Source organism: Eubalaena glacialis, chromosome 11 (assembly GCF_028564815.1).
Source record: "Eubalaena glacialis isolate mEubGla1 chromosome 11, mEubGla1.1.hap2.+ XY, whole genome shotgun sequence".
Taxonomy (NCBI): domain Eukaryota; kingdom Metazoa; phylum Chordata; class Mammalia; order Artiodactyla; family Balaenidae; genus Eubalaena; species Eubalaena glacialis.
The window spans coordinates 109,181,569-109,208,060 of record NC_083726.1 but is presented as its reverse complement, the minus strand read 5'-3'; the positions used below and the strand labels follow the sequence as shown (position 1 = coordinate 109,208,060).

General features: G+C 37.8%; 1 protein-coding gene across 1 annotated transcript in view; it reads right to left on the bottom strand.

Annotated features, from left to right (window-relative positions):
• Positions 1-3,112: 3,112 nt before the first annotated feature.
• LOC133100281 (pregnancy zone protein-like) overlaps positions 3,113-26,492 on the bottom strand; it is a 40,893-nt gene continuing 17,513 nt past the window's right edge. The window contains exons 14-36 of the mRNA XM_061204147.1: positions 26,118-26,260; positions 23,185-23,334; positions 20,942-21,106; positions 18,876-18,975; positions 15,966-16,128; positions 15,347-15,575; positions 14,718-14,844; positions 14,394-14,515; positions 14,131-14,182; positions 12,047-12,130; positions 11,335-11,511; positions 10,962-11,049; positions 9,209-9,365; positions 8,751-8,825; positions 8,292-8,469; positions 7,630-7,853; positions 6,530-6,748; positions 6,228-6,358; positions 5,768-5,858; positions 5,151-5,219; positions 4,650-4,752; positions 3,817-3,858; positions 3,113-3,185 (exon numbers count right to left, since the gene is read on the bottom strand). Of these exons, the coding sequence (XP_061060130.1) occupies positions 3,163-3,185; positions 3,817-3,858; positions 4,650-4,752; positions 5,151-5,219; positions 5,768-5,858; positions 6,228-6,358; positions 6,530-6,748; positions 7,630-7,853; positions 8,292-8,469; positions 8,751-8,825; positions 9,209-9,365; positions 10,962-11,049; positions 11,335-11,511; positions 12,047-12,130; positions 14,131-14,182; positions 14,394-14,515; positions 14,718-14,844; positions 15,347-15,575; positions 15,966-16,128; positions 18,876-18,975; positions 20,942-21,106; positions 23,185-23,334; positions 26,118-26,260 (2,912 nt within the window). The 3' untranslated portion in view covers positions 3,113-3,162. The remainder of the gene's footprint in view (positions 3,186-3,816; positions 3,859-4,649; positions 4,753-5,150; positions 5,220-5,767; positions 5,859-6,227; positions 6,359-6,529; positions 6,749-7,629; positions 7,854-8,291; positions 8,470-8,750; positions 8,826-9,208; positions 9,366-10,961; positions 11,050-11,334; positions 11,512-12,046; positions 12,131-14,130; positions 14,183-14,393; positions 14,516-14,717; positions 14,845-15,346; positions 15,576-15,965; positions 16,129-18,875; positions 18,976-20,941; positions 21,107-23,184; positions 23,335-26,117; positions 26,261-26,492) is intronic.

Genomic DNA, 26,492 nt, shown 5'->3' with positions numbered 1-26,492 from the left:
AAGTCTTTCAGTGGTTTCTATCAACAAATAAGAAATATTGTTCTAGTCTTTCCTTATCTTGTAATTTTATTTTTGCCCTTATCTTTTAATTTGTCTCCTTGTATACACTGTATTATTCATTCAACTTATCTTACTATTTATGTCCATGAAATTAATCTCTAATTTTTATTCTGTAGTTCAGTCCAAATTTAGAAATTAAGTCAGAATTAGAATTCACTTCATGTGAAATGAATAAATGAAGATAAAATGTGTCTGAATAGGGAAGGCTAAATATTGTAAAAAAGTTGACATTCATAATCATTATAAATTTATTAGTATTCAATGAATTTCCAAACAATGCTCAATGTGACTATGGGTATAATTCACATCATAAAAAGATTTCAAAATTTTACCTGGAATAAATAATAAGCTTAGTATTGCAAAGAAAAGGTGAAAACAGAGAAATGAGAATGGACCAGCCAGAGTAATTATTAAAATATTAAGCCACAGTAATTCAAATATTTTAGTACATGTGAAAGAATAGACTAGCTAATCAATGAAATAGAATAAATCACTTAGAAACAAGTCTTAAAACATATGCTAATTTATTTTGTGATAAAGGAGTCACGTTTTATTAGCAGGGTAATATTGAATTGGTTCATAAATGATAATGGGACTATTAGAAAGCTACATACATGAGAAAAAAATGTCAGTTTAGATACTCACTCACCAAACAATAGACAACAAAATAATTTAAGATGGAATTAAATGTAAAAATTTGAACCAGGACTTTTGCTTCTACACCTGCATGATTTCATCACCACAAAGATCTCTCTAATGCTATCCCTTTGTAAGTCACATCCCTCCCCGCTTGCTCTAGCCTCCATAACCCCTGGAGACCACTAATGTATTTTCCATTTCTATGATTTTGCCATTTCAAGAATGTTATATGAAAGGAATCACACAGTATGACCTTCTGAAATTGTCTTCACTCAGTGTAATGTTTTGGAGATCCATCCAAGTTGTTGCCTGTATCAGTACTTTGTCCCTCTTTATTACTGAGTAGTATTCCATAGCATGAATGTACCACAGGTAGTTTAACCTTTCACCTACTGATGGACGTTTTGGTTGTTTCCAATATTTGGAAATATTGTTTTCTTTTCCCGACCTTCCTGTGGGTTACTTGAACAGTTTTTGAAATTTCATCTTGATTTATCTATAGTTTTTTTGCTTATACCTCTTTGCATGGTTTTTCAGTGTTTTTAAAAACACTGTGGGCAATTAGGAACCAAGATGGCAGAGTAGAAGGACGTGCTCTCACTCCCTCTTGTGAGAATACCAGAATCACAACTAGCTGCTGGACAATCATCGACAGGAAGACACTGGAACTCACCGAAAAAGATACCCCACATCCAAAGACAAAGGAGAAGCCACAATGAGACAGTACGAGGGGTGCAATCACAGTAAAATCAAATCCCATAACTGCTGGGTGGGTGACTCACAGACTGGAGAACACTTACACCACAGAAGTCCACCCACTGGAGTGAAGGTTCTGAGCCCCATGTCAGGTTCCCAACCTGGGGGTCTGGCAATGGGAGGAGGAATTCCCAGAGAATCAGACTTTGAAGGCTAGTGGGATTTGATTGCAGGACTTCAACAGGACTCGGGGAAACAGAGACTCCACTCTTGGAGGGCACACACAAAGTAGTGTGCACATCGGGACCCAGGGGAAGGAGCAGTGACCCCAGGGGAGACTGAACCAGACCTACCTGCTAGTGTTGGAGGGTCTCCTGCAGAGGTGGGTGGTGGCTGTGGCTCACCGTGGGGACAAGGACACTGGCAGCAGAAGTTCTGGGAAGTACTTCTTTGCGTGAGCCCTCCCAGAGTCCGCCTTTAGCCCCACCAAAGAGCCCAGGTAGGCTCCAGTGTTGGGTTGCCTCAGGCCAAACAACCAACAGGGAGGGAACCCAGCCCCACCCATCAGCAGTCAAGCGGATTAAAGTTTTACTGAGCTCTGCCCACCAGAGCAACAGTCAGCTCTACCCACCACCAGTCCCTCCCATCAGGAAACTTGCACAAGCCTCTTAGATAGCCACATCCACCAGAGGGCAGACAGCAGAAGCAAGAAGAACTACAATCCTGCAGCCTGTGGAACAAAAACCACATTCACAGAAAGATAGACAAGATGAAAAGGCAGAGGACTATGTACCAGATGAAGGAACAAGATAAAACCCCAGAAAAACAACTAAATGAAGTGGAGATAGGCAACCTTCCAGAAAAAGAATTCAGAATAATGATAGTGAAGATGATCCAGGACCTTGGAAAAAGAATGGAGGCAAAGATCGAGAAGATGCAAGAAATGCTTAGCAAATACCTAGAAGAATTAAAGAACAAACAAACAGAGATGAACAATACAATAACTGAAATGAAAACTACACTAGAAGGAATCAATAGCAGAATAACTGAGGCAGAAGAACGGATAAGTGACCTGGAAGACAGAATGGTGGAATTCACTGCCACGGAACAGAATAAAGAAAAAAGAGTGAAAAGAACTGAAGACAGCTTAAGAGACCTCTGGGACAACATTAAACGCAACAACATTTGCATTATAGGGGTCCCAGAAGGAGAAGAGACAGATAAAGGACCCAAGAAAATATTTGAAGAGATTATAGTTGAAAACTTCCCTAACATGGGAAAGGAAATAGCCACCCAAGTCCAGGAAGCGCAGAGAGTCCCATACAGGATAGACCCAAGGAGAAATACGCCGAGACACACAGTAATCAAACTGACAAAAATTAAAGACAAAGAAAAATTATTGAAAGCAGCAAGGGAAAAACGACAAACAACATACAAGGGAACTCCCATAAGGTTAACAGCTGATTTCTCAGCAGAAACTCTACAAGCCAGAAGGGAGTGGCATGATATACTTAAAGTGATGAAAGGGAAGGACCTACAACCAAGAAAAAACACTGTGGAGAATGGATATGTATTTCAGAAGGCAAATACAACATTGATAAAGAACAAAAGAAAAGATAGAGTTGTAAATGTCAAATTTATTCGACACACAAATTTCATGTACTTCCAATTCCCGTCCCTTCTTTCTCCCACTATCTTCTCTCCTGATAAGTCTTTGTTCTTCGTTTCTGGAGAAGTTCATCTGATGAAGTTTGTAAGTTTCCATCTTCAAGCATTTCCATGTTCAGATTCTAAACAGTAGAAGAAACGTTAGAAATATTAGGGAAATTTTGTGATCTAATAAAGGAGTAATTTTTCATATTTTAATTATAAATATTTGAATTTAATAAGTTTAATTATTTTTAATAAGGTTGTTCTCAGTTTTTTCATGTTTTAAAGTGGAAAGTGGAAGGTCTCACAGCAAGTGCTGTATTGTCAAAGATGAACACTGTCAATCAGCCTAAAGGAAGGTCTTGTAGATCACATCTCTTGTGCTGTGTTATGGATAATTTATAGTGAACAGTTTCCTGACTTTAACTAGTATAAGTTTAGAAACATCCCAGAAAGGCCATGGGTAATAAATATATCACCACTGAGTATAGAAACATAAACTAAATATTAGATGATTTCCCTTTTATATGTGGCAAATTCCTGGATTCATCTTCAAACAAGTCAACCCAGACACCAGTAATTATGTTTTACTTGCATTTTTTTTCTACTGTGAAATTCTATAATACATTTGAGATAGTTCAATTCATAAATGATTTACCAAGGAGTTTTATAATATGGTAAGGATATGCTCAAGAAGCAGCTTTACACAGACAACACATGTTTTATTTATTTTCTTTTTGTTGGCATTAGATTTTACTGTTTATACTTTACCAGCACTGCAGGGAACACTGTACTCCTCAATGGTGAATTCCTCTGAAATGCAAAAATGATGAGACAGAGTGAAGACATTCAGTAATAAGCACATGAATGGTTAATTGTAAATAAAGTGTGTAAGCTATGAAAGAATAAAGCACAGTTACAGAGCCAATAAAAGGACTTACTTCTGTACTAAGCCTTTTGGGATTGGTTAGTGAGGAGTAAGAGAAAATTGGGCTTGGACATAAAGTTGAGGGGCAGATTTCACAAATGGATAACTGTCTTTCTATAGGACACTGTATAGCCCTTTTTCACAACTATGTTTTTCCTATTGGAGTTGTACGTTCCTCTCTGAACCTTTTCTTTTCTAAGAAAGAGTAAAATTTGAACACTACCAGCATGCTAAGATGCTGGTAAGTTTCTAGTTCAAAGTCATGCGCAAATGGAAGAATTTCCTGACATATTATACAAAGTTTCCCAAAATTTGTGAAACTATCTGAGGTCCAAGTCAAAAATAGATCAAATTTTGGGTCTCATATCACACATTTTTAGTTATTGCTACCCTTCTTTTCTTTCTGGAATAACTCAGTCCAGAAAAAACAATGTCATAGGGGAATTTAGAAAAAATTGATCCCCTTATTGCTTTATGATCAATTTATAAGAATGATTCTAATACTTGTTTGGGGGCATAAGACAGATTAATATACAGGAATATGATTATCCTGTGATCATAAACTCAACTCTTTCTTCCAGTGAAAGACTGTGGAGTTTTCTTTCAGTTAAGGTGACCCTGCCCTAGTTAGTCATCTTTTTCCTTTCAAGGCTCAGCATGTCTGAATCCCACTTACCTGTCTCATAATAATCATAGGCCTTTACGGTAGCTGGTTTTAAATTCTTTATTGGGATGTCTTGTTCCACTGAGAAGGAGAAACTCAAGCTTTGATGGGTTAGCTGGAGAGACAGGAAAACTGAATTGGAATCAAAGATTAACACAGTTACTCTTTTCTTAAGATAGTATCAAACCCTGTACTTATGCTGTCCTCCGTACCAAAACCTATGAAAAGAACAAGAGGTTTTAAGACTTGCATAATACACTCAATGACAGATAAAAGAAGGGCAAAAAGACGATTCTATGGACAGTCAAATGTAGTAAATTGAGCTTTGTTGACCTGGCCCAGCTTCATTTCCCTCTGTAGCTATTTTCTTTCCCCACAATTCATAAATGCTATACTGGGGAGTTTTATAATATGAGAAGTTGTGTAGGTGAAATACACTCTTTGGAACCTGGGTTGGTTTGTTAGAATCTGTAGTGGTTCTCCCAGATCTAGCAGAATCACAGAGAATCTTACCTCTTCAAAGTAAATCAGGACATGGTTGGTGCTCACTTCAGTCCTTTGAATCTGAGGCCTTTCTTGGAGCTGTTGACCAAGAGGAAAGGCCAAAGATATGGGATGAGGAACTTTCAGGCTGAGGCAGTTTACAGGTATTTATGTTCTAAATGGCTTCTCAGAGACATCCAAACACTAATTTTGATTTCTTCAAGAACAATAGTAATAATAATACAAATAATAAAAGTAATATTTATTAAACCCTCCTTATCTATCTATCTATCTATCATCTATTTAGAGAGGGAATTATCTTCCAACTGTATAAAAAAAAGGAGAATATATGTATATGCTTACATACGATATAGTCTCCCTTTTTCTTTTTGTACATAGTTGGAAGATAATTCAATGCACTACACATTCCTAGAAGTCTCAGGGCCTGCTGGAACATTATTAACCATGTTTATGATTTATTTCTTATAGTTGAGACCACATAGCTAGGATGCCCACTTTTAAAATGATGGAAACACACACTAGAGAAACAAGTTTGAGGGAATAAACCTCTTGGAGAACTGAATCAACAAAATAAAATTGACAGCATTTGCCATGACTTTGCTATCTGTAAAAAACTTAGGGTTTACCTTTTTCACTGATGCTTTCACAGGTATGAAGCCTGATACCATCTTCACATCAACAATGACCATGTTGGAGCTGGGTCGTTCCCCAGTATAACTATGAAGTCAAGGCATCGGGACAAGGCAGTCAAACAAAATTCTTTGGAATTCATTCAAGACAGAAGTCTCTCCTCTTTTATTTCTACTGTTCCTTATCCCTGGCTACCACTCAGCTTTGCCATCTACTCTATTTTCTTCTGCTATAGTTGTTTGGAAAACTCATTATGAATGCATACTCTGCAGGTATGGTAACATCATATTCTCAATGTTAAGGCTTTTCAGTAAGAGTGAAGAAAATTTTCTTTTAAATAACTATTGCAAGAATTTCTTGTTTATTATGTATGACCTTGGACAATGAAGATCCCCTGCACAAGAAAATCTATTTCACCATATTCTACAAAATGTCTCATAGTGGTTTAGGATTTACCTAATGTTGATGAGAATCTGGACTTTCCTGTGAGCATTGACTCCATCACAATTCTTGGGGAGAGTATCAACTTTCAGAGTAAAGGGAGATTTTCCTTCTTTCTTGGGCAGGATATTATATCTCAGGGATGTCTAAAACAAATTGAAAAAAAATCCTTTATTTTTGCACTCAAATAGTCTATCTCTTCTACGTGATTTATACCTCCCCTTAGGACACATTTCTTTTTCTATTTTGAAGTTCAAATCGAATTCTTGAGACTTGTTCTCCCATTTGTGGCATCCCCTGAACCCTGGCAGTCTCACCTGGAGGTACACACATCCCGACCCTGACACTGCCATGCTGTACTCCCCTGGAACCTCTGGCAAAGAGACCTCCTGCAGCAATAGGCGATTGCCTTCATCTACTTGGAATTCTTCAGAGAAGGTCTCTGAAGACTTGATGGTGACTGTAGCTGCTTTCTCCCTTTTAGTGAAAGTTGCTGCTCCATACTTGGAGAGCGCTTGGAGAGCTACCACTGTATCCTGAAAAAAGATGGGTGCAGAAAGCACAGGAGAGGAAGGTAACAAAATCATACCAGATGTAAGCCATATCAACACTGTTCTCAGAGTTATTTAGTCATAAACACAGTTCATTAACTGGATTTCAAGTCAATTCAGACCTGGTTATTAATCATGAACTATTCTAGGTACTTTGGGGGAAATGAAGTTTCCTTGTTCAAGTAGTTTACAATGTACATATGGGAATGAGACTCAAATATTTGATGTAAAGTAGAGGATATTTCAATAATTATAAATTTATATAACAACATTTGTTGGAAAAATTCAGAGAATGGAGAAGAAATTGGAGCTAGCATAATAAGAAAAGGCTGTGAAGAAGGTGAGAAATAAGATTATCTCTGAATAATGAGAAAAGTTTATAAAGACAGAAGAGAGGCATCAGGCAGTACCAGGGAGGGAAATGTTGTAGTAAAGACATGGAAAAGAGTGAGCCAATTCCAGAAAAAAGCGAAGGGATCAGCCTTTTGGCCGTGCCACGCAGTGTGAGGGATCTTAGTTCCTTGACCAGGGATCAAAGCTGCGCCCCCTGCAGTGGAAGCGCGGAGTCTTAACCACTGGACCACCAGGGAAGTTCCCAAGGGAAGTAATCTTATGAAAACATTGCTTTAGGAAGGTTGATCGACTTTATGGATGAGGATCCACTAAGGAGAGAAAATATGAGACATTGTGCAGAGGACAGAGAAATAATCCATATATAAAATAATGAGGCTGGAACCTTTCTGGTGATGGAGGAATAAACAAAGTATAAATTAGAAACATTATTCAATTATTCAACTCCTAGAATGTGGTTGTGTCTACATGGGTATTAGTATATTTATTTTTCTTCCTAGAGTCTCTTCACAGACCTGGGTGGAGGAGAAGCCCCCACTGGGGTTTTGTTGCTTGGTGATCCATTTCACAATCCGTGTAGCCACAGACAGGTCTTCTGAAGACGGGGCAGGCTGGGCAGTAAGATAGGCAAGGAGGGTGTAAGCTGTCATCTCCACTTCAACAGAAGGAGCCCGGGGTTGATAATAGAGTGCATTAACTTCTTGAGGTTTCCCAGGACGTTGCCAGTGGATTGAGTCCTCTTTGAGATAAAAAAGGATACAATCTTAAGCTTGGAGAACATTTTCAAAACCTAATTCATGAATGATCATTATAATTAGAGCTCACCTAGTGAATGGACATACATGAAGTGAAAGTATTAAGTAATCACCAATCAAGCAAATCTTTGCCATGAAAGTAAATTGAGGTTCTAGCAAATCACACTGTGTCTTTGTGTCTGTTACATACTTGTGTGATATTAGAAGCTGGGCTGTTTAAAGTCTATAATGTGTGAATTGATAAAATGATCCATGTCACCTAGAGAACTTAAGTGTTAGGTCAATAATAAATCATCATCTTCTTCTTATAATAATATAATGGATAGAATATAATATAAGCATGATATGTGTGAATTTAATAGGTCCTCTCCCTTTGATCACTGGTGACTTTTGGAAGTCACTTTTGCGGTAGCAGCTCTTACCTTCTTTTACAGCCTCTTTGTCTAGTGATTCAAGCAGCTCACTTCGTTTGGCCTGGTTTCCTGCTAGAGCAAAGGCATAGGCCAATAATGCCTTGGTATAGACAAGACTTCCTTGGGCCTCTGAAGTAGATTCCCAGGCCCTTTCCAGGCAGAATAGAGCATTGCGGACAACTGGGTGCTATAAAGAAGATGGACCTTAAGATAGAACCAGGCTAACGAACTGTCTCCAGGCTAACCCTAGATTAAACGCCCCGATGTGCCTGTGCAGCATCACAGTCTGACCAGAGGGTAATTTTCTTTGCAGCTTCCCAAAGCATCTGTCATCCTTTATGCTCTAGTGAAATATACTAATATTAAATAACATGAAAATCACAACTCATTTTCCTCAGAGAGTCCTAGTTCCACAAGTTTTATTCCTTACATTTGTGAGGGAGGTCCAGGGAGTGTGGTAGTACATACAGTGACAGGCAGTGGCATCTCCAGCAGAGCAACAGTGATGTAGGCAGAGAGCGTCACCTCATCGTCTACCCCACCCTGTAAGGATCAGAGGCAGAGACACTCAAACACTCCAGTATTCATCAGCCAGAATCAGCTAACTCTAATTTTCCCCTTGGCCATCTTCACTAGAAAGCATCTTTCCTTGGGCAGTATTATTGATTTTTCCCCTTCCTCTTTCACCCTAAAATTCTTAAATCTGTCCCAAATCACTTTCCCTCACTTTTAGTAATGTATTGGAGCTTTTTGGGCATGCTATTTTCTTTCAATACAAAACAACTAATTTATTGCTAGGTTTCAGAAGATTTAGAGTCTACTGTCCTTCTCAGAGCTATGTCACCAGGACTTGAGGAATCAATAGGAGCATCGTAGCGCCTACATGTCACTGTCCTCAGGGCCCAGAACAAATTTAAAGGCGTCACCTTAATAGCATTGTTTAACAATGATCCAGAGCGCTGGAAACAACCATTTTCCTTTTGCTTCTGTGAGAGCCAGGTAAGGGAGTTCATGATGTGCGAGTCCTCCACAAAGATGTATGACTGGGCTTGAGCGAAGGACTTGAATACAAATGCAGTGAGCCTGTCCAGCAAGGAAGAGATGGAGACCTGAGGACCATCTCACTTTTAAAGCTCACTGTGTGCAATTGCCTCCAGGTAGCTTCACAATTCCGTGGAGAAAATTGGTGGTGAAATGATACTTGAACACTGAATATACTCTTATTTGTCCAGCAAACTTCTGAATCTGTTTTAAAATCTCTCAACTTGATGGGTTTCTCCAGAGTTGATACTTTTCACTTTTTTTTCTCATAAAATGTTAGTGAAATGTGTAAAATGTGGTGCCAAAATTGCCATTTTCTGAATGATTTTACTACATCACAGTCTCTTTCTGTCCTTCCCCTCCTCTCCTCCCTTAATGTAGAAGCTTCTTCCTCTATCATTTCACATTATGACACTTTCTGCCTTCTATTTCCGTTTTGGGGGATCCTTACTTTACTGCTATTTGCTATACTGTCAGAACAGTGAGCTTTCATAGATGAAATGGTGAGATCCTCCACTAGTGATGACACACATAGGAGTTTTTAAAGGATAACAAAATGGGCAGAAGACCTAAATAGACATTTCTCCAAAGAAGATATACTGATTGCCAACAAACACATGAAAGAATGCTCAACATCACTAATCATTAGAGACATGCAAATCAAAACTACAATGAGGTATCACCTCACACCGGTCAGAATGGCCATCATCAAAAAATCTACAAACAATAAATGCTGGAGAGGGTGTAGAGAAAAGGGAACCCTCTTGCATTGTTGGTGGGGATGTCAATTGATACAGCCACTATGGAGAACAGTACAGGGGTCCCTTCAAAAGCTAAAAATAGAACTACCATATAACGCAGCTATCCCACTACTGGGCATATACCCTGAGAAAACCATAATTCAAAGAGAATCATGTACCACATTGTTCATTGCAGCTCTATTTACAATAGCCAGGACATGGAAGCAACCTAAGTGTCCATCAACAGATAAATGCATAAAGAAGATGTGACACATATATACAATGGAATATTACTCAGCCATAAAAAGAAACGAAATTGAGTTATTTGTAGTGAGGTGGATGGACCTAGAGTCTATCATACAGAGTGAAGTAAGTCAGAAGGAGAAAAGCAAATACTGTATGCTAACACATATATATGGAATCTAAAAAAAAAAAAAAAAAATGGCTCTGAAGAACCTAGGGACAGGACAGGAATAAAGACGCAGACGTAGAGAATGCACATGGGGACACGGGGAGTGGGAAGGGTAAGCTGCAATGAAGTGAGACAGTGGTATGGACATATATACACTACCAAATGTAAAATAGGTAGCTAGTGGGAAGCAGCTGCATAGCATAGGGAGATCAGCTTGGTGCTTTGTGACCACCTAGAGGGGTGGGATAGGGAGGGTGGGAGGGAGACTCAAGAGGGAGGAGATATGGGTATATGTGTATATGTATAGTTGATTCACTTTGTTATAAAGCAGAAACTAACACACCATTGTAAAGCAATTATTCTCCAATTAAAAAAAAAAAGGATAACAAATTTCTATGCATGAACTCCAGGTATCAGAGAATAGCTATTTCCAGAATTCTGAAATATTGTGGATCTACAGAGAGCATATGGAAATAATTATCTTACCAAGTGTTTCCCTGACTTCTACTATGACGATCCCCAAAGGTGCTGTAAGAACCATCGCTGTGCTTATAATTCAACTGTCTTTGGTAACCTGAAGAGGAAGTTTGCATAGATTTATGAAATAGCAGAGACATTGGAGAATGAATCAGGGTTTTTCTCAAAACTTGTTGAGGCATCACAGGGAAACTACTATGTTACTACGAAGTCTCCAAAACTTGATGATACCATCGAATTTCCTGGTTGTATAGTGGGACAACTTGTTGGATATCACAGCAACAGTAATTATTAACTTAATCAAAGGGATGTTGACTTGAGTTCACTGGAGGAGATATTTAGGGAATCAGTTAATGTTTTTCATTTTGGGGTAATCTCTCACCACTGGTGAGGTGGCTGATGGCTTTGGACTTGATCTTCTCTGTCAGCAGTCCTGTCTCATTCAGATAGTTCAGAACATAGATGTTAGGGGCAAAAAGGATCATATTTTGCTCTCCACAACCATAGGGCATCTGGAGAAGATTCTGAAGATTTTGCATTGCAGAGCCTAGTATATCACCTGGGGAGAAAGATATAAAAAAAAAAAAATCAGAGGAACTCAGAGCTGATTTACGTTGGGATAAGAAGATAGATTACTAACTAAGTGAGAAGTCAAATCATATATAAAGGGGAGGAAAAGAAGGCATAAGAGGTGAAGGAAAACAAGAAATAGAAAGGAAAGAGAAATGCGGGAACAATGAAGTAGATAATTCAAGGATGGAGAAAATAGGAAAAAATCTGAATGGTAGGATACATCTTTCTGATGAGCCACAAGTCTGGTAAAAAACAATTATTTTAAAATCTATTAGGAAGCATCACTACCTAGCCAGTCTCTTGAAGATGAGGGCACAAAGAGATGACCCTTTTTACTTTTTAGAGTGTATCAAGGTATAAGATGTAGCACAACATCAATTCAACAGTGCAGGCCTTAGCTTGGTGCTCTTTCTCTCAATCCAACGCCTAGACTCCGGGCCTTCATTAGTAAGGCATGGTGAGGCCCCATGCACTAGAATTACGGGGATGGACAACTGCTTCTTTCGGGCTGGGAGACTCACCCAAAACTGAATGTGTTGCCCTGGCAGAGCCTTCAACCACATTTGAAGGAAGTTTTAGTGACAACTTTTCAGGTTCTCCAGTTTCTAATGAAACAAGACAAATATATATAAGGGAGGGAAAAATGAGAGAAACGTTCTAGTTTTGTTTGAATTTTTTCATCTATATGATCAAGATCCAACATTTCATTTCTCTTGGTCATTATATAATCTCTTTGATGCAATCCAAGTTTCTCCTAAAGCCACAATTCATCTCACAGTGAAGTTCGTATTAATCATATATATTTGTGTTAAATTTCTATACATTTCCTTATAAGCATATACCTTATGTTATATTTATTTCTTTCTCTTCATTGTTTATGTTAATTTCTGCTATAGCTGGTGGTTGTAAAAAAATCATATTCACTCCATAAATATGTATTAAGTGCGTGCTATGTACCAGATTCTGTTTTAAGTGCAATGATATAGCAATTTTCAAAAGAAATTTCCCCACATCCTAGAGTTTTCATTTTGATGGGAGTAATAAAATAACAAATAAATATTTAGTGTGATAGATACCAGTAAGTTCTATAGAAAAAAATAAAGCAGAGTAAGTGCTTATATGGGTGAGCTAGTGAGGCAAGGCAAATCAGGAAGTGCAGGGTGTGGGGAGAAGGTTCCCAATGATAAAGCTCATTGATTAAAAAATCATAGGTGACTGAGACTAAGTAAGTCAGGGAGTAAAATTTATAGATACCTAGGGGAAGAGACTTGCAGGAAGAAGGAACAAAATGTGAAAAGACTCCAGCGATTAGAGCATGCTGGGTGTGTTCTAAAATCAGATTAGGAGAACAATGTGATTAGGATTAGATTAGGAGGAGCAGGGTGAGTAGGGGAGAGGGTAACAGGATATGAAGTCATGAGGATAGAAAGGCTTTGTAGGTGATGCTGGAGACGTAGTCTTTAACTTTGAGGGATATGGGAGACTTGTGGAAGATTTTGAACAGAGGAGGGGCATGATCTGAAATATGCTTTAAATGATCCCTCTTGTTGTATAGGAATAGGGGGAGATGACCAGGAGTCCAGTTAGGAGGTGACTGAGTTGGTCCAAGAGAGGAAGGTCTAGAGTAAGAGTGGACATGATGAGAAGTGGACAGATTTCAGATATATTTAAAGATTCAACCAGCTAGATTTGGGAATGGATTGGGTGTGGAGTAGAAGAGAAAGGACATAATAATGGACGACTCCAAAATTTTTTATCTCCAGCAAGTAGAGGAATGGAATTTCCATCATCTGAGATGGAGAAAATTGTAGGAGGAGCGGGCTTGTGGGGACTAAGCAGGGGCTCAGTTTTGAACATGCTAGTTTTGAGATACCTCTTAGACCTCCAGGCTTAGAAATGCAGATGATAAGTGAGCAGTTGAATACATGAGTCTGAGTTCAGGAAAGAGGTGTGGACCAATATGTACATTTTGTGGTCTCTGGTACAAAGCTGTTACTGAAGTTCTGTGACTAGATGAGATTATCAGGGGATATTTATATAGAGAAGAGAAGAGGTCTGTAGACTAAGCGCTGTTCTCTAGATGATTTTAGATAGTGCAGAGTTGAATATTTTAATAGTAATTTTTTAATGACTGTGTGAATATTTAAATGGTAGTTTTAAGTGTAATAGAAAAAGATTGGTTTTCTGTATATGTTAATGACCTAAAGTTCTTCTTAAAATAACTTGTTTAAATAAAAACATGAGTACACTTCAACTATTAACAGAATAACCAATAGTACTAGTGCCACAAAGATATTTCAATAGTTTGAAAATTGTGTTGGAAGAAGTTTGGGAAGCACAGGTGTATTGGAAAGAATCCTGTCCTATAGTCATCAGCTTTAGTCTTCATTATTAGCCAAGAGCTTTTAGGTGAGTCTCTTAACTTCTCTATGTCTTCATCAGGAAAAGATTGTTCTCCATCAAATGTCCTTTGATTTGCACATGGGATAGTATACTTATTTCCTTTTTTTCCCCCCAGAGGAAACATACCCCAAAGGGCATTTCACAACTATATACTTTGGCAAGTGGCTTAACAAAAGAATTTTATCTATTTTTTGACACTTACCTGAAGCACAAAGAAGTGTGTTGAAAGTTTCCTCCCTTTCTATTCCTTCAGGCTTTGTATTGAAAGAAAAAAAATCAAAAAGAAAAGTGATAGTGAATGTAGATAGTGATAGAGAAAAAGCAATCACTTTAGGAGAGAAACAGTGAAAACTTGAGTTGTGGACATACTCATATTCTTGGGAATGAAATGTCACTGTCGCATACCTATTAGATAATGTGATTTACATAAGGCCTCTGAGACTCAGAGAAAGTAGACCCACATACCTCAACTAATAAGGGCTTGACTACGGTGTCCTTCTGTCCAAGTGCTGGGACGTGGGGCACCTCATTGTCACACAGTTCCTGAGACTGCAGGGCTTCTGCAGTAGCTGTGAAATTCACCTTTCCTGGGGAATAAGATTCTTAAGGAGTTAAACAGTGATTCTATATTGAATGGTTTCTTCTTTTTAAGCCTCTCCAATATTTATAATGGTTTTCTTTCAATCGATCATTGTCAAAAGAGGAGAAAAAAACATGCATCTGAGTGGGAATGGAAAGCAAATCATTACAACATAAGAAGTAGGATTTGTGAACAACTTTACCACTCACCCAGTGACTTTGGGGTAACAGCCCAGGACACAGTTTTCTGCTTATTTCCACAGACACAGTGAGATTCTTCATTCTTCTCTACTGGGATGGCCAAGAAGGCTGGAGAGACCTCCAACTGCATGCTGACCTGTCCCCCATTCCCACCCACAAATTTGAGAAAGAACACAGGCAAAAGGTCAGTAACAGGGAAGAAGCTTAAAGGGACAATGCATACTAATTGAGAGGCTTTGAGAAACTGTTCAAACAAGGTAAATCCTGTCAAATATTTTTTAGTTTAGATGTTTGCCATAAGGACTTTGAAAAACTGACAGGAATCAGGATAAATACTCAGGATTTAGGCTTGTGCCAACACAAGGAAGAGATACTTTCTTTAGTTAGAGTGAAAAAATAATCAGGGGGAAGTAATATCTGAATTTAGGAATACACAAATAATGCAGAGTCCTGAATAAATATAACCTTACCACCTCAGACCTGTTGGGGAGCTTTGTTCTTAGTACTTATTCCATTCTAAAATTAGGCTACATCATGTTCAATTATGACTTACTAGGAGATTACCTGGGAAATCTAGGTAATGAATGGTGATTTTGTTCCTTCCTTCTACTTTTGCTTACGTTGAGAAGTGCCCTTACCCGAATGCAATGGGACACATAGCTGAATGCAGTGGCTTTGAGTGTGAAGGCTTCTCCTCGAACCACAGAGTAGGGAAGAGTGAGTTCCAGGAAGAAGGGCTGGAAGACTGTAAGAGAGATGGTGGGGGAGAGGCCAAGCCCTGCAGTTCCAGACAAGCAGAGTGCGCCAGCCTTCCACTCCGTGATGGTGTCAGGGACCTTCACTGCCAACTCATTTCTACCCGATACACTAGGGAGGGGAAAAAGAGGAGGAGAGTCAATGAGTCCCCTCTTTAGCAAGGACCACAGCTGATCCTAGAGCATGAAAACTTAGTGTGATACATGTTAAACTTGATATAAGGTTTGGCGCTCGTAATGAGGTCTCTGAAAGTTTTTTTTTTTTTTTCTTTTTAGGGTCGAGGGTAGCTTCCTACTTTCTGTTATTTTAAGTATCTCAGGACCAAATTAGAAAAAGAAAATTGCATTGTTTAGCTATGACATAAATGAACTATGAATCTAAATAACTACCAGAAAAGAGTGGAGCGGAACGGAAAGGATCAGGAACCAATGATCACACCAGCATCACAGAGGAGGATTCAAATCCTTTTATGAACTCAATTCTGGGCAACACACAACTTACTCGAGTGCCACCAAGTCCCAGATCCAGGTCTCAGGGAAATACTTCCGGACTGTCTCTTTCACTTCCACAGCTGGAGAGTTTTCTCTCCCTACCATTGGATAAACTATCCCTGAATTTCCACGTGCTAGAGCAGAGCCTACTGGACCTACTGGACCCGCTTGACCTGTGGAGAGAAAACACGCAGGGCCCAACATAAGCCTCAATTTTATCCTTAATTTCTTACAGCTGCCTTATTTATCAAGTAGAATAAGGTCATATGCTCAGGGAATGTTTGTTATTAGAACAATTTAACCTACCGGTTTCTTACTTTGTTCACTCATCTATGTGTCCTATTGGAAGGCTAAATCCTATTGCTTCATCAAATGGTTTAAAGGTAACTGTATTTTTCTCTAGAAGTGAAAACAAATGTAGCTCTCCCTAAGCTGAGTTTTCAACTGGTGAAGGCAAAAATAAAGAGTAATTTAAAACACGAAATACTGCTTATACCCTGACGGGATGATCACATGTTCTCCATTTGCAGTGAGAATCAAACAAGAGGAATTGATAGTAGCTACAACAAGAGGATTTCAGGAATTTTTTTTAACAGTTAATAAGATATGAAGACATAAACAATAATATAGTAAAGTATGGGTTACAGACAACAGAGACTCAATAAAGGACAGAAAATAAACTTTAGATTGGCTAGAAAAGACTTTACAAAGCAGAACTTAAGAAGACCATGAAAGGATGAGAATCAGAGGGGAATGAAGAAGGCATTCCAAGGAAACAGCTACACATGTATGTACACAGAGGTCAGAAGCAATGCTCCAAAGGGATAACAAAAAACTTACCCCTCAGGAGTAGAATGTCTATCTCGGGGGGTGGGGGTGGGGGCGGGCACGTTTAACATAGCTGAGTAAATAGTAGGTGTAATTATATAATAAAACACCATGAAGGTTAGGACAAATAAATTAGATCTGTTAAGGAGGCAGGAGTTAGGTTGATTTTAAAAAGTGATAAAAGCAACTATACTCCAATAAAAATTAATTAAAAAAAAAAGTGACCTGCCAGAGATCAGAAGACATATAAAGATAGTATGTATAAATATATAAATATAAACATACATAAAATAATAGCATTGAACATGCTCTTTTAAAACCTTAAATATGATGACCTATGAATTCTGGAAGTAGCGATTATGTCTGAGAAATAAGTGACATGACAGAAGCAATGTTGAAGGGTGATGCGCCTTTCACAGTATAGAGGCTGGATCGAAGTGGAGAAAGACGGAAGGCAAGGAAGGTAAATTATGATGGCTTTTTAGTACTTTGGTTATGAAACAATGAAGGACAGGACTAAGGTGATGTAACTGAACAGGAAAAGGAAAGAATGGATAGGTGACGAATACCAAATGTAAAATTTGTCTAGAGTGTTACAGAATATCTGTGATAAGAATGTAATGATGGTACTTTGTTTTCAGGTTTTTCTGGATCATTCCACCTACATGTTTTCACTTAAGATTGAAAAGAAAATAATACACTTGGTATTAAGAGGGATGTGAAAATAAAGTAATAATAATGTTTTTTAGTTTTTTTAACCAAAAAACACTGTTATATGGAATCATGATTATATTTTTTTTAATTTATGCTCATGATACCTCAGTGACTTTGGTGTTGTCATTCTGACTTTCAACTGAGCCTCAAAAATGTTAAATGAGTCTGCAAATTTTTTTTTTTTTTTTTTTTTGCCACACCACGTGGCATGTGGGATCCTTAGTTCCCCAACCGGAGATCAAACCTGTGCCCCCTTCAGTGGAAGCACAGAGTCTTAATCACTGGACAGCCAGGAAAGTCCCTGAGTCTGCAAATTTTCAAAGTTATATGTGTCATACCAGATAAAGGTATGATGAAAACTTGTTTTTTTTTTTTTACTACATGAATTTGTTTCTGTGGAGGGAATATTCTTATTCATTCCTCTGCTTTCATAACTTTACTCTTTGTCTTCCTAGGCAAATAATTTCTTCTGTATTAAATGTGTTTAATTTATTTTTAAAAAACACTTTATACCACCAAATTTCTTATTAGAAAATAGGATTAGTAGCCATCCCAGCATGCCTCTAGACACTTCTCTAGGCCTGTTAGCAGCAGAAAATAGTCAGAACTAGAATCTTTTCAACTTTTCCTCTTTTCTAGGTATACTTGAGACACACAAAGTGACTAAGTATATTCACCGAAAGCTGAATTATTCTATTTTGTTCAATATGTCAAAATCACTTTGATTTCCATAAAAGAATATGACAGAGGCAAACAATATCTATATAATCCTTCACATTTCTCAGCATCCCTTGCAGGTAGGGCAATGAGATATATGCCACTTCCACTGCTGGCCATAAAAGTCATGTGCAAATTTATTCCTTCTTCCCCATGGTAGTAACCTTGAAAGGCACATTGGAGATGGAGTCACAAGATGAAAGCCCAATGAACCTCCCTGACAATGACTGGTCAGGAGGTGTTCTGAACAGCTACTGGACTCACAAGCAGTGTTTGTGAAAGGAAAAAATAAACTGTTATATGCTTAGCCTCTGAGACGTGGGGGTTTGTTTGTTACTGCAATATAATTTATCTTATCCTGACTAATTTAGGTATTGAAGCCACAGTGGGTAAAGGGGATTTAAAGTACCAAGACTATTGAAGACTATGACAAAAAAGTATTTGATTTGGATGAGAGACAGAGAGAGAGAGGGAAAGAAATAATAATGGCTTAAAAATTATTTTTTCTGGGGAAAAATGTTATATGAAGAAAAGTTACCAAGAAGTCGCTGCAGAGTCACAACATTCAGTACTTAAAAAAATGGCTTTTTATCCCAACCCAACACAGCAAAGCATCACTTTTCTTCCATTATTTTAGCAGATAAATAATTCTCACCCTTACCTCCTGCATAGATCATAGGTGCTCCTGGATATGGCTGAAACAGCTGACAAAAATGTGGCTTGTGGATTTTTGAGTTGGTAAAAATATTTAATCCTACAGACTGGAGGAAAAATAATTATTAAAGCATACTGGCAATCCAGTCTGGAGACTAGAATATTTCCTTACGTTTGTATTATACTTTTACTATTATTGTACATATAGCTCATAGGATCATCATGAAAATTCCACACAATGGAGAAGAGGGGTATTTTATAAATATGAAAATGGGGTCACAGAAAGTCCAGATCATCCAGTTAGTGAATGGGAGTTGGGATTAGGATCCACTTCTGATTCCTATTTCTGAATTTCGTCTCCTGTGTGCTGATGCCTCTTTAATTATCTTGTGCCTCCAAGAAACTTGAGTATTTTAATTTTGGATGTTTTTCTTTCCTTCCTTTCACCCCCAAAACCAAACATTAACTTTGTGGCAGAGAGTAATTTTTTGTTTCTTTTCATTTGAATTTGTAGGGTTGCATGTTGGAGACTTTTCTTTTTTTTTTTGAATAAATAAATTTATTTATTTATTTATTTATTTTTGGCTGCGTTGGGTCTTCGTTGCTGTGCGCAGGCTTCCTCTAGTTGCAGAGAGCAGGGGCTACTCTTAGTTGTGGTGCGCGGGCTTCTCATTGCAGTGGCTTCTCTTGTTGCAGAGCACAGGCTCTAGGCGTGCAGGCTTCAGTAGTTGTGGCTGTCAGGCTCTAGAGCACAGGCTCAGTAGTTGTGGCGCACGGGCTTAGTTGCTCTGTTGGCATGTGGTATCTTCCCCTACCAGGGCTCGAACCCGTGTCCGCTGCGTTGACAGGCGGATTCTTAACCACTGTGCCACCAGGGAAGTCCTGGGGATTTTTCTTCACAGTCAGTACACTTTGTTTTGTTTATGTTTTATTGGAAAATATTCCTTTGCCTGAATATCTATGTTCAACTCATCCCTTTTGTGATTTATCCTTTCCTTTTTTCTTTCTCACTGTCTTTTAAGTATCCTGAATCTCTGCATGCAAAACACAATCGCAGATGTCCACAGTAGCCTGATTCCTAGAGCCCCCCTGTTCTAAGCTTCCTCTTTCTTTGATATTAGTCACAGTTAAATACTACTTGCTGTCCTATCTCAGAGTACTCAGGAAACTGTGGGACCCTGAAGCACAGTTGTCAGTGGTGGCAGTGATATGGAATGGGGAGAAAGAAGTCAGAAAGAAATGTTTAAAGATGCTGCAGTTAGCTGATAAACCGAGTCTTGTTTTTCTCCCTCTACCACCGTCTGATTTATGATTCTGAAGGCTCCAGAAGAGGGAGGTTTAAATTGTTCTCAGCTAAGCTGCAGACCTCATCAGCTAAGCTGATGTATGCTTTCCTCAAGGTATAATGAGAGTTTTCAGTCCTTTTTGGTAGAGATAAGATTTAATCTCACAACCTGGATAAACTTCCTTTTCATAACTCTGCCTAATTAAAGATACACATTTGAGCTAACGTACCTAAGGCATGCTAACGTTTCTACTCCAAGTTTTGTAAATCTTTTCTTTATGAACAGCTACTTTCAGTTTTCCTGAAATTTTACTGCACAGAAGGTGTTGGCTGAAGTAATGTACTTTGTGTATTCAGTCATTTACTCAATCATTTATTTATTGTGAAAATGACTGTTATAATGGCTGCCAATAGGGTACTCACCCTTCCAAGGGTGTCAGAGGTGCTATGGGAAATGTTTTGTTTTTCTCACATATTGGAATCTCTGAGAATCACTGCGAGGGGAATACGACAGTGATAACTAGCTTTGGGATCAACTTGGTTAAAGTTGTGGCCCTAAAAGTATACCCCTTGCTGTTTAAAGTGCCAGAGAAATTCATGATTGACTCTATGTGTGTATACAAAGTTCTCTATGCCTCTGAGATTTCAATATTTTTCTGTTAATCATAGGGTTTTTTTTTGGTGAGTGGGCGGAAGATCAGATTTTAGAGCTTAGAAATCCATTTGTTCTCCATCTTAACAAAGACTCAGAAATCAAATTTCGTTACGTTTTTAGGAAGAAGAATTACCTCAAAGATACTGTAAACATCATCATCACTCAGGATCTGCTTTGGTGTATAAATGATTCCATTGTGAGTTATATCTTCTGCATTGATGCATTTTTCCCCATCTTCATTCACGGAACCTCCATATCTAACACTAAGGCTGCTCTTTACTGGTAGCAAATCATAGACCTGCAAAATAGAGAGAACAAAGGAAAAACTCTATTTTATTTTATTTTATTTTATTTTGAGTGTGATAATGTTCAATCTGGAGTTTACGAGATCATGGTGTTTATTTAACACTCCCATACCAACATTATAAAAAGTGACACAGAAATCATGGGGAGATATTAAGGGTTATGGATCCTAATCCTCTTCTTGTCCAAAAGAAATTAATACAGAAAGATATCAAATTAATTGATCAAAGACTCAGAGCCCATTTTGGCTGAGTAAGTATAAAACTCAAGTCTCTTTGTCTCCCAGCCCAAACGCCTACTTTTAAAAGAAAGCAAAAATGTGGACAGTACAGAGAAACATAATGAAAGAATAAAAGTCATTCATACCCGTCACCCAGAAACAACCTCTGTAAATACTTAATTCATTCCCTTTTCCCATTTTATATGATTAAGTTCTTACCAAGTTTTTTTTTTTTTAAGTCTACTATTTTAAGACCAAGTTTAACTTGGGAAAAAAACTAGGTACAGGGGTAACCGAGAAATAAATCCATTCCAGTTCAGTTTTTGCCCAGAGCCTAGCATGAGGCTACCTGCTCAGTCATATAGCGTTCATTAAACACACAGTGACTCCATGCGGACCTGCTGTCATCTCTAATCTATGCTACTACAATAGCCTCCTAACTGTTTTCATTCTTGCTCCCATACTCTGAGCGGCAAACAAGGTCTTCTTACTAGATAAATCTAAATCACTAAATCACTCTCCTGCTTAAAACTCCTCATTGATTTACCACTACATTTGCTGTCAACTCCTAACTCCGCTGCAAGCTCACAGCGCTTGTCATGATCTTCTTTACTTTCCATTCCACCTACCACCTCTACCATCCTCTTCTGTCACCACTACGTATAAGGTCATTACCTTTTCCTCTTTGAACGCTGCAGACTTATTCTGACTGCAAGACCTTCAGGCACGCTGCTTTCATTCTTTGTCATGCCTACCCCTGCCCCTCCATCATCTGACGATCTAAGAAGACACCCCTAATCACTAATCACTATATCAAAAATTGTTCAACTCTTTTCTTTAGCTCAACATCCTGTTTATTCCTTAAATGATACTTATCAAAATTTAGAACTGTTACATGTTTATATGTTTCTGTTGCTTGCTTAGTAACTCACAAGACTATACGTCTAAAATGGTCAAAGACCACATCTGATTGTTCACCATAAGAACTCCTATTCCTGGAGCAGTATCTATCCCGTAGTCCAGACACAGGGGATATTCGTTAAATAAATAAATGGACAACGAAGACTGTAAACTATTGGGCCCTTTTGGAAGTTCTTCATTATAAGAAACATCTTTAAAAGACAAGTGTGAATGGAAACTCTCTTTTGTCCGCACTTAAAACCAATGAGTAAGTGCCTGCTTTTTAGAGAAGACTTAAAAACCTGGCATTTCACATACTATCTTGAATTGTGGTGTGTTAGACATGACATTGAATAAAATTTGGTTCAAATCCCACCTTTAAAATATATTTTTGGCATATTCTTTCTATAGTTGCTTAATTTATCCTGGCTGTGTTTTCTTCATTCATAAAATTAAGGTAATAATATCCACGTTAAGGAATTATTATTCATTTATTTGTTCATTAAAAATGTGTTGAGGGACTTCCCTGGCGGTCCAGTGGTTAGGACTCCACGCTCTCACTACCGAGTGCATGGGTTCAATCCCTGGTCAGGGAGCTAGGATCCCGCAAGCCATGCAGTGTGGCCCTCCCCCACTGCCAAAAAACAAAAAAAAAATAAATGTTTTGAGCATCTTTTACATGTAAAGAGTGTGCTAGGCACAGGGAATGTAGTAGTGAACGAGACTGCTCACTCTTTGATATGTTATAGCAGAGAATGAAGTAAGATGATGTGTGTGAAGCACCTTGTGCAATGTCTTTTTTGGAACTGAATTGAATCCAAACTCATATGTGACTTACTACACCATGCCTAACACTCTGAAGAACTTGTCCTTTGCAGTTATAACTTCCAGCTTCCAAAAATAGTCATATCATGTGTGCATTTTCTGATATGCAAGACTGAAATGGGACTCACTGACTGAGGTGAGACCTCAGCTTCAGGCTTCATTAGCAGGACACTCTGGTCCACTGCACGGAGGGCACAGAGGGAGTAAGCAGCGGCTGTGACCTTCAGGTTGGTATCTGAGGCTGGCAGGCCCTGGGCTGAAGAGAAGCTCAAATTCACCTGTAAAGAGGATATGATTATAGCCACAAATTTTCTAATTGTTACAATCTTAAAACTCTCTTCTACCCCAGGGTAGGACTAGTCCTTTCCACACTTCCTTTCTCTTCATCCATGTTAGAGAAGGGTTAAGAGATGAATCTGCCTGGCGACTACCAGTTAACCATCTCTGGAATAAACTGGATATGTGGTCCGGTTAACTCAGGTTTCCCACTCTTTTTATAACCAGTGAAATATAAATTGATTTTGATCACAGTAAAAGAGAACCTTGAGTGGGAATTGGAATGCACACGCTAACAAAGATACATACCTATCTCCACGCAGTGTTTTTGTGATGAATGTGTGTAGTTTGCACGGGGCTGTGAAAAATCCTATTCCACCTCTAAGACCAGCCAATGAAGTCTCCTTCAGTTGGCCCTGTTAATCACCTGGCATTCTAAAGCGGTGTAGTACTGTTTATCAGGATCAGGAATTTACTCATTAATTAAAAAAACTAAAAATCTAATATGCATCCTAAGAGTTAATTCATTGACAATATTCAAAGGACTGTGAATAAAGAATAAGAACTACAAAATAATGAAAAATTGTGCATAATTTTTTTCAGAGATTTGACTGGTTTGGCCAGTAGAAATTCATCTGTAAGTGAATCTATTGGTTCCTATGTTTATGTTAGAATTTTTTGAGTAGAATCTTGAGTAAATTATAAAATAATTTGGAATTTAGTTACTGCAGTAGCATCTGTTAAGCTTCCACGTTCTTGAACTGAAAGCTGATTTGGACTGGAATGAAATAGTACATTCCGTTAAATAATATTTGACTTGGATTGCTGAATTTAACTATGATAATCTGCTATGTGGTCTACTGAATTAATGTAACACTTTGGATTCATGTATATCATATGACATATATGAAAAAAACTAATTGATTTATCCTCAAGGTGCAGTAGTATTCATCTCTGTAGTTCAATATATTATGAAAACACTGCTTTTGGAGAATTCTATTTTAAATATGTTTGTTTTTGTTTTTAGAAAATTTAAGTTCATTAAAATATGTTTGTGAATGTCCATACCAAATGAACAAGTGAGTTATTTGAGATTATAATCACTGAAAATACTCCTAACCAAGAAATGGATATGCTTGAAAATGTAAAATGTTCTACTGATATGAGAACCAGAAAAGAACTTTAAGGCATATTTTGAGAGCCTGTACCTATCCATATTAATCAATGTTATCCTTAATGAATAATTATTTCCAGTTAGGAATAAGAGACAATTTAAACTGTTACATAGTATTTAACGTGTATAATAAATCTGTCATTATTAAAGTAAGAAAGTGGTATATGGATGGTGAATAGAAAACAGGTTTCCTCTTTCCAACAAAGATCAAAAAATTATTTAAAGTATATTGGTTTAAAGAAACACAGGTCTCAGACTGACCTGGATCTTTCCTCACATTCTCAACCCACTTCTTACTCTGCTCATCACCCTGTCAGGATGTCTCACTTCTAGGGTCCTTAATTGTTAACTTTAATAACTCTCTAACTTTTAAACACATAGTCAACTTTCTTCTGAATACTGCAAAAATCTTCATCTATATTTATCATAGCTTAGCTCCATCTCTGATCAATGATAAGTGAAAAGATATTTGATGTGAAGTGATTGAATATAATGTCCATGGACTTTTGCTTCTATGTGGAAGTTTTATGATATGACACAGAAGCTGTCATATGTTTTTGCACCAGAGTGAAACCACTGCTGGGATGAGTAAAGTGTGCTGAAAGCTGTAGCATAAGATGGCCATTCCAAGGTTTAACAAAAAACTAACTACCCATGATTAGCAATAAAGACATTGAAGCTCGAAGCAAAAGTCTCTTCTAGGTTTATATGAAACACACAGAACATCCAAACAGAACACAAATGATGCTCTTGGACACCTGTCCAGGTTTAATAGCATTCTTTACTAAGATGGAGTTGAAAATTTATTCAGAATCCACTGTGTATTTTCTTAGATCATTGTATGTTAAAAAGGACAATCTAAATATAATTCTCATTGCAGAAATGTTCACTTCCTGTAAATGCATGTTGTTTTAATCTTCATAAAGCTCATGTTAGAGTCCTTGTAGGTATATTTTAAAAAATATATCTGAAGTCTGTGGATCCTATTTGATTGTTAATGTTAAGATTACACAGAAAATTCTGTTGGGATAAAGCTTATTAATATCTCAGTAGGCTTCTCATTACAGCTATGCATTCTTTGGAAATATAAGAAGATCCCATATGCAACTTAGATTTTTATGCTATAGTCATTATTGGAGTGCCCAGGCTATGTTTCTCAAAATGGGATACATACATATACCCCTGTTCTGTTTCAAATTCAAAGTGAATTTAACTCACAGTAAATTACTGATTTCTGCAGTAGTACATGGAGGCGTGTCAGGGGGATATGACAGAATAAAACTGACATCATTGTGAAGCATCATTTTTAATTGAAAATTTGGGGAACAAACATTTCAAAATTAAAACTATTAAAGGTTAATTGTAGAATATATTTTGAATTCCACATGAATTTTCAGATAAAGCAAGAGAAAAAATTGTGCTGATGGCCACCTGCTTTGAACGACTCCTCTAGACCTCCCAGGGCTTAGCGTCAATCTTTCCTTTAGAGGTCCTTTGGCAGAAAGTTCTAGGAGCACTACATGGCAGTCTTTTAATGTACATAAGTTCCTTATTTTCCATACTTCAAAAGGGGAGACGAAGAAAAGGCCTGGGCTTAAACAAAACACCCACCTTATTGGCAAAACAGTTTTCAATCTCGAGCTTCTCAGTATCTGCAATAACTTCTCCATTAGGTAAAATAGTATAAATAAGCAACTGGGCTGTAGGAGCAATGTCTGATTCCACTTGAAAGGAGAAGGAAAATACCCCTTTCACTGGAGAGTAAAGAAAGTTCAAGATAATAGATTAGGAAGAGGGAAGAGTTTCAATTTTATAAAGAAGAGGTTCTCAAATTATTTAACTTATTTACATTTGGAGCGTACTGAAGTAAGACTTGCATTTACACCATTTTGCGTGCAGTAGTATTCAATAAATATATGCTGAACTAATGACATTTTCCCTTAAAGATGTAGGTTAAATTGTTCATTTCCTCTGCGGAGGTAGAAA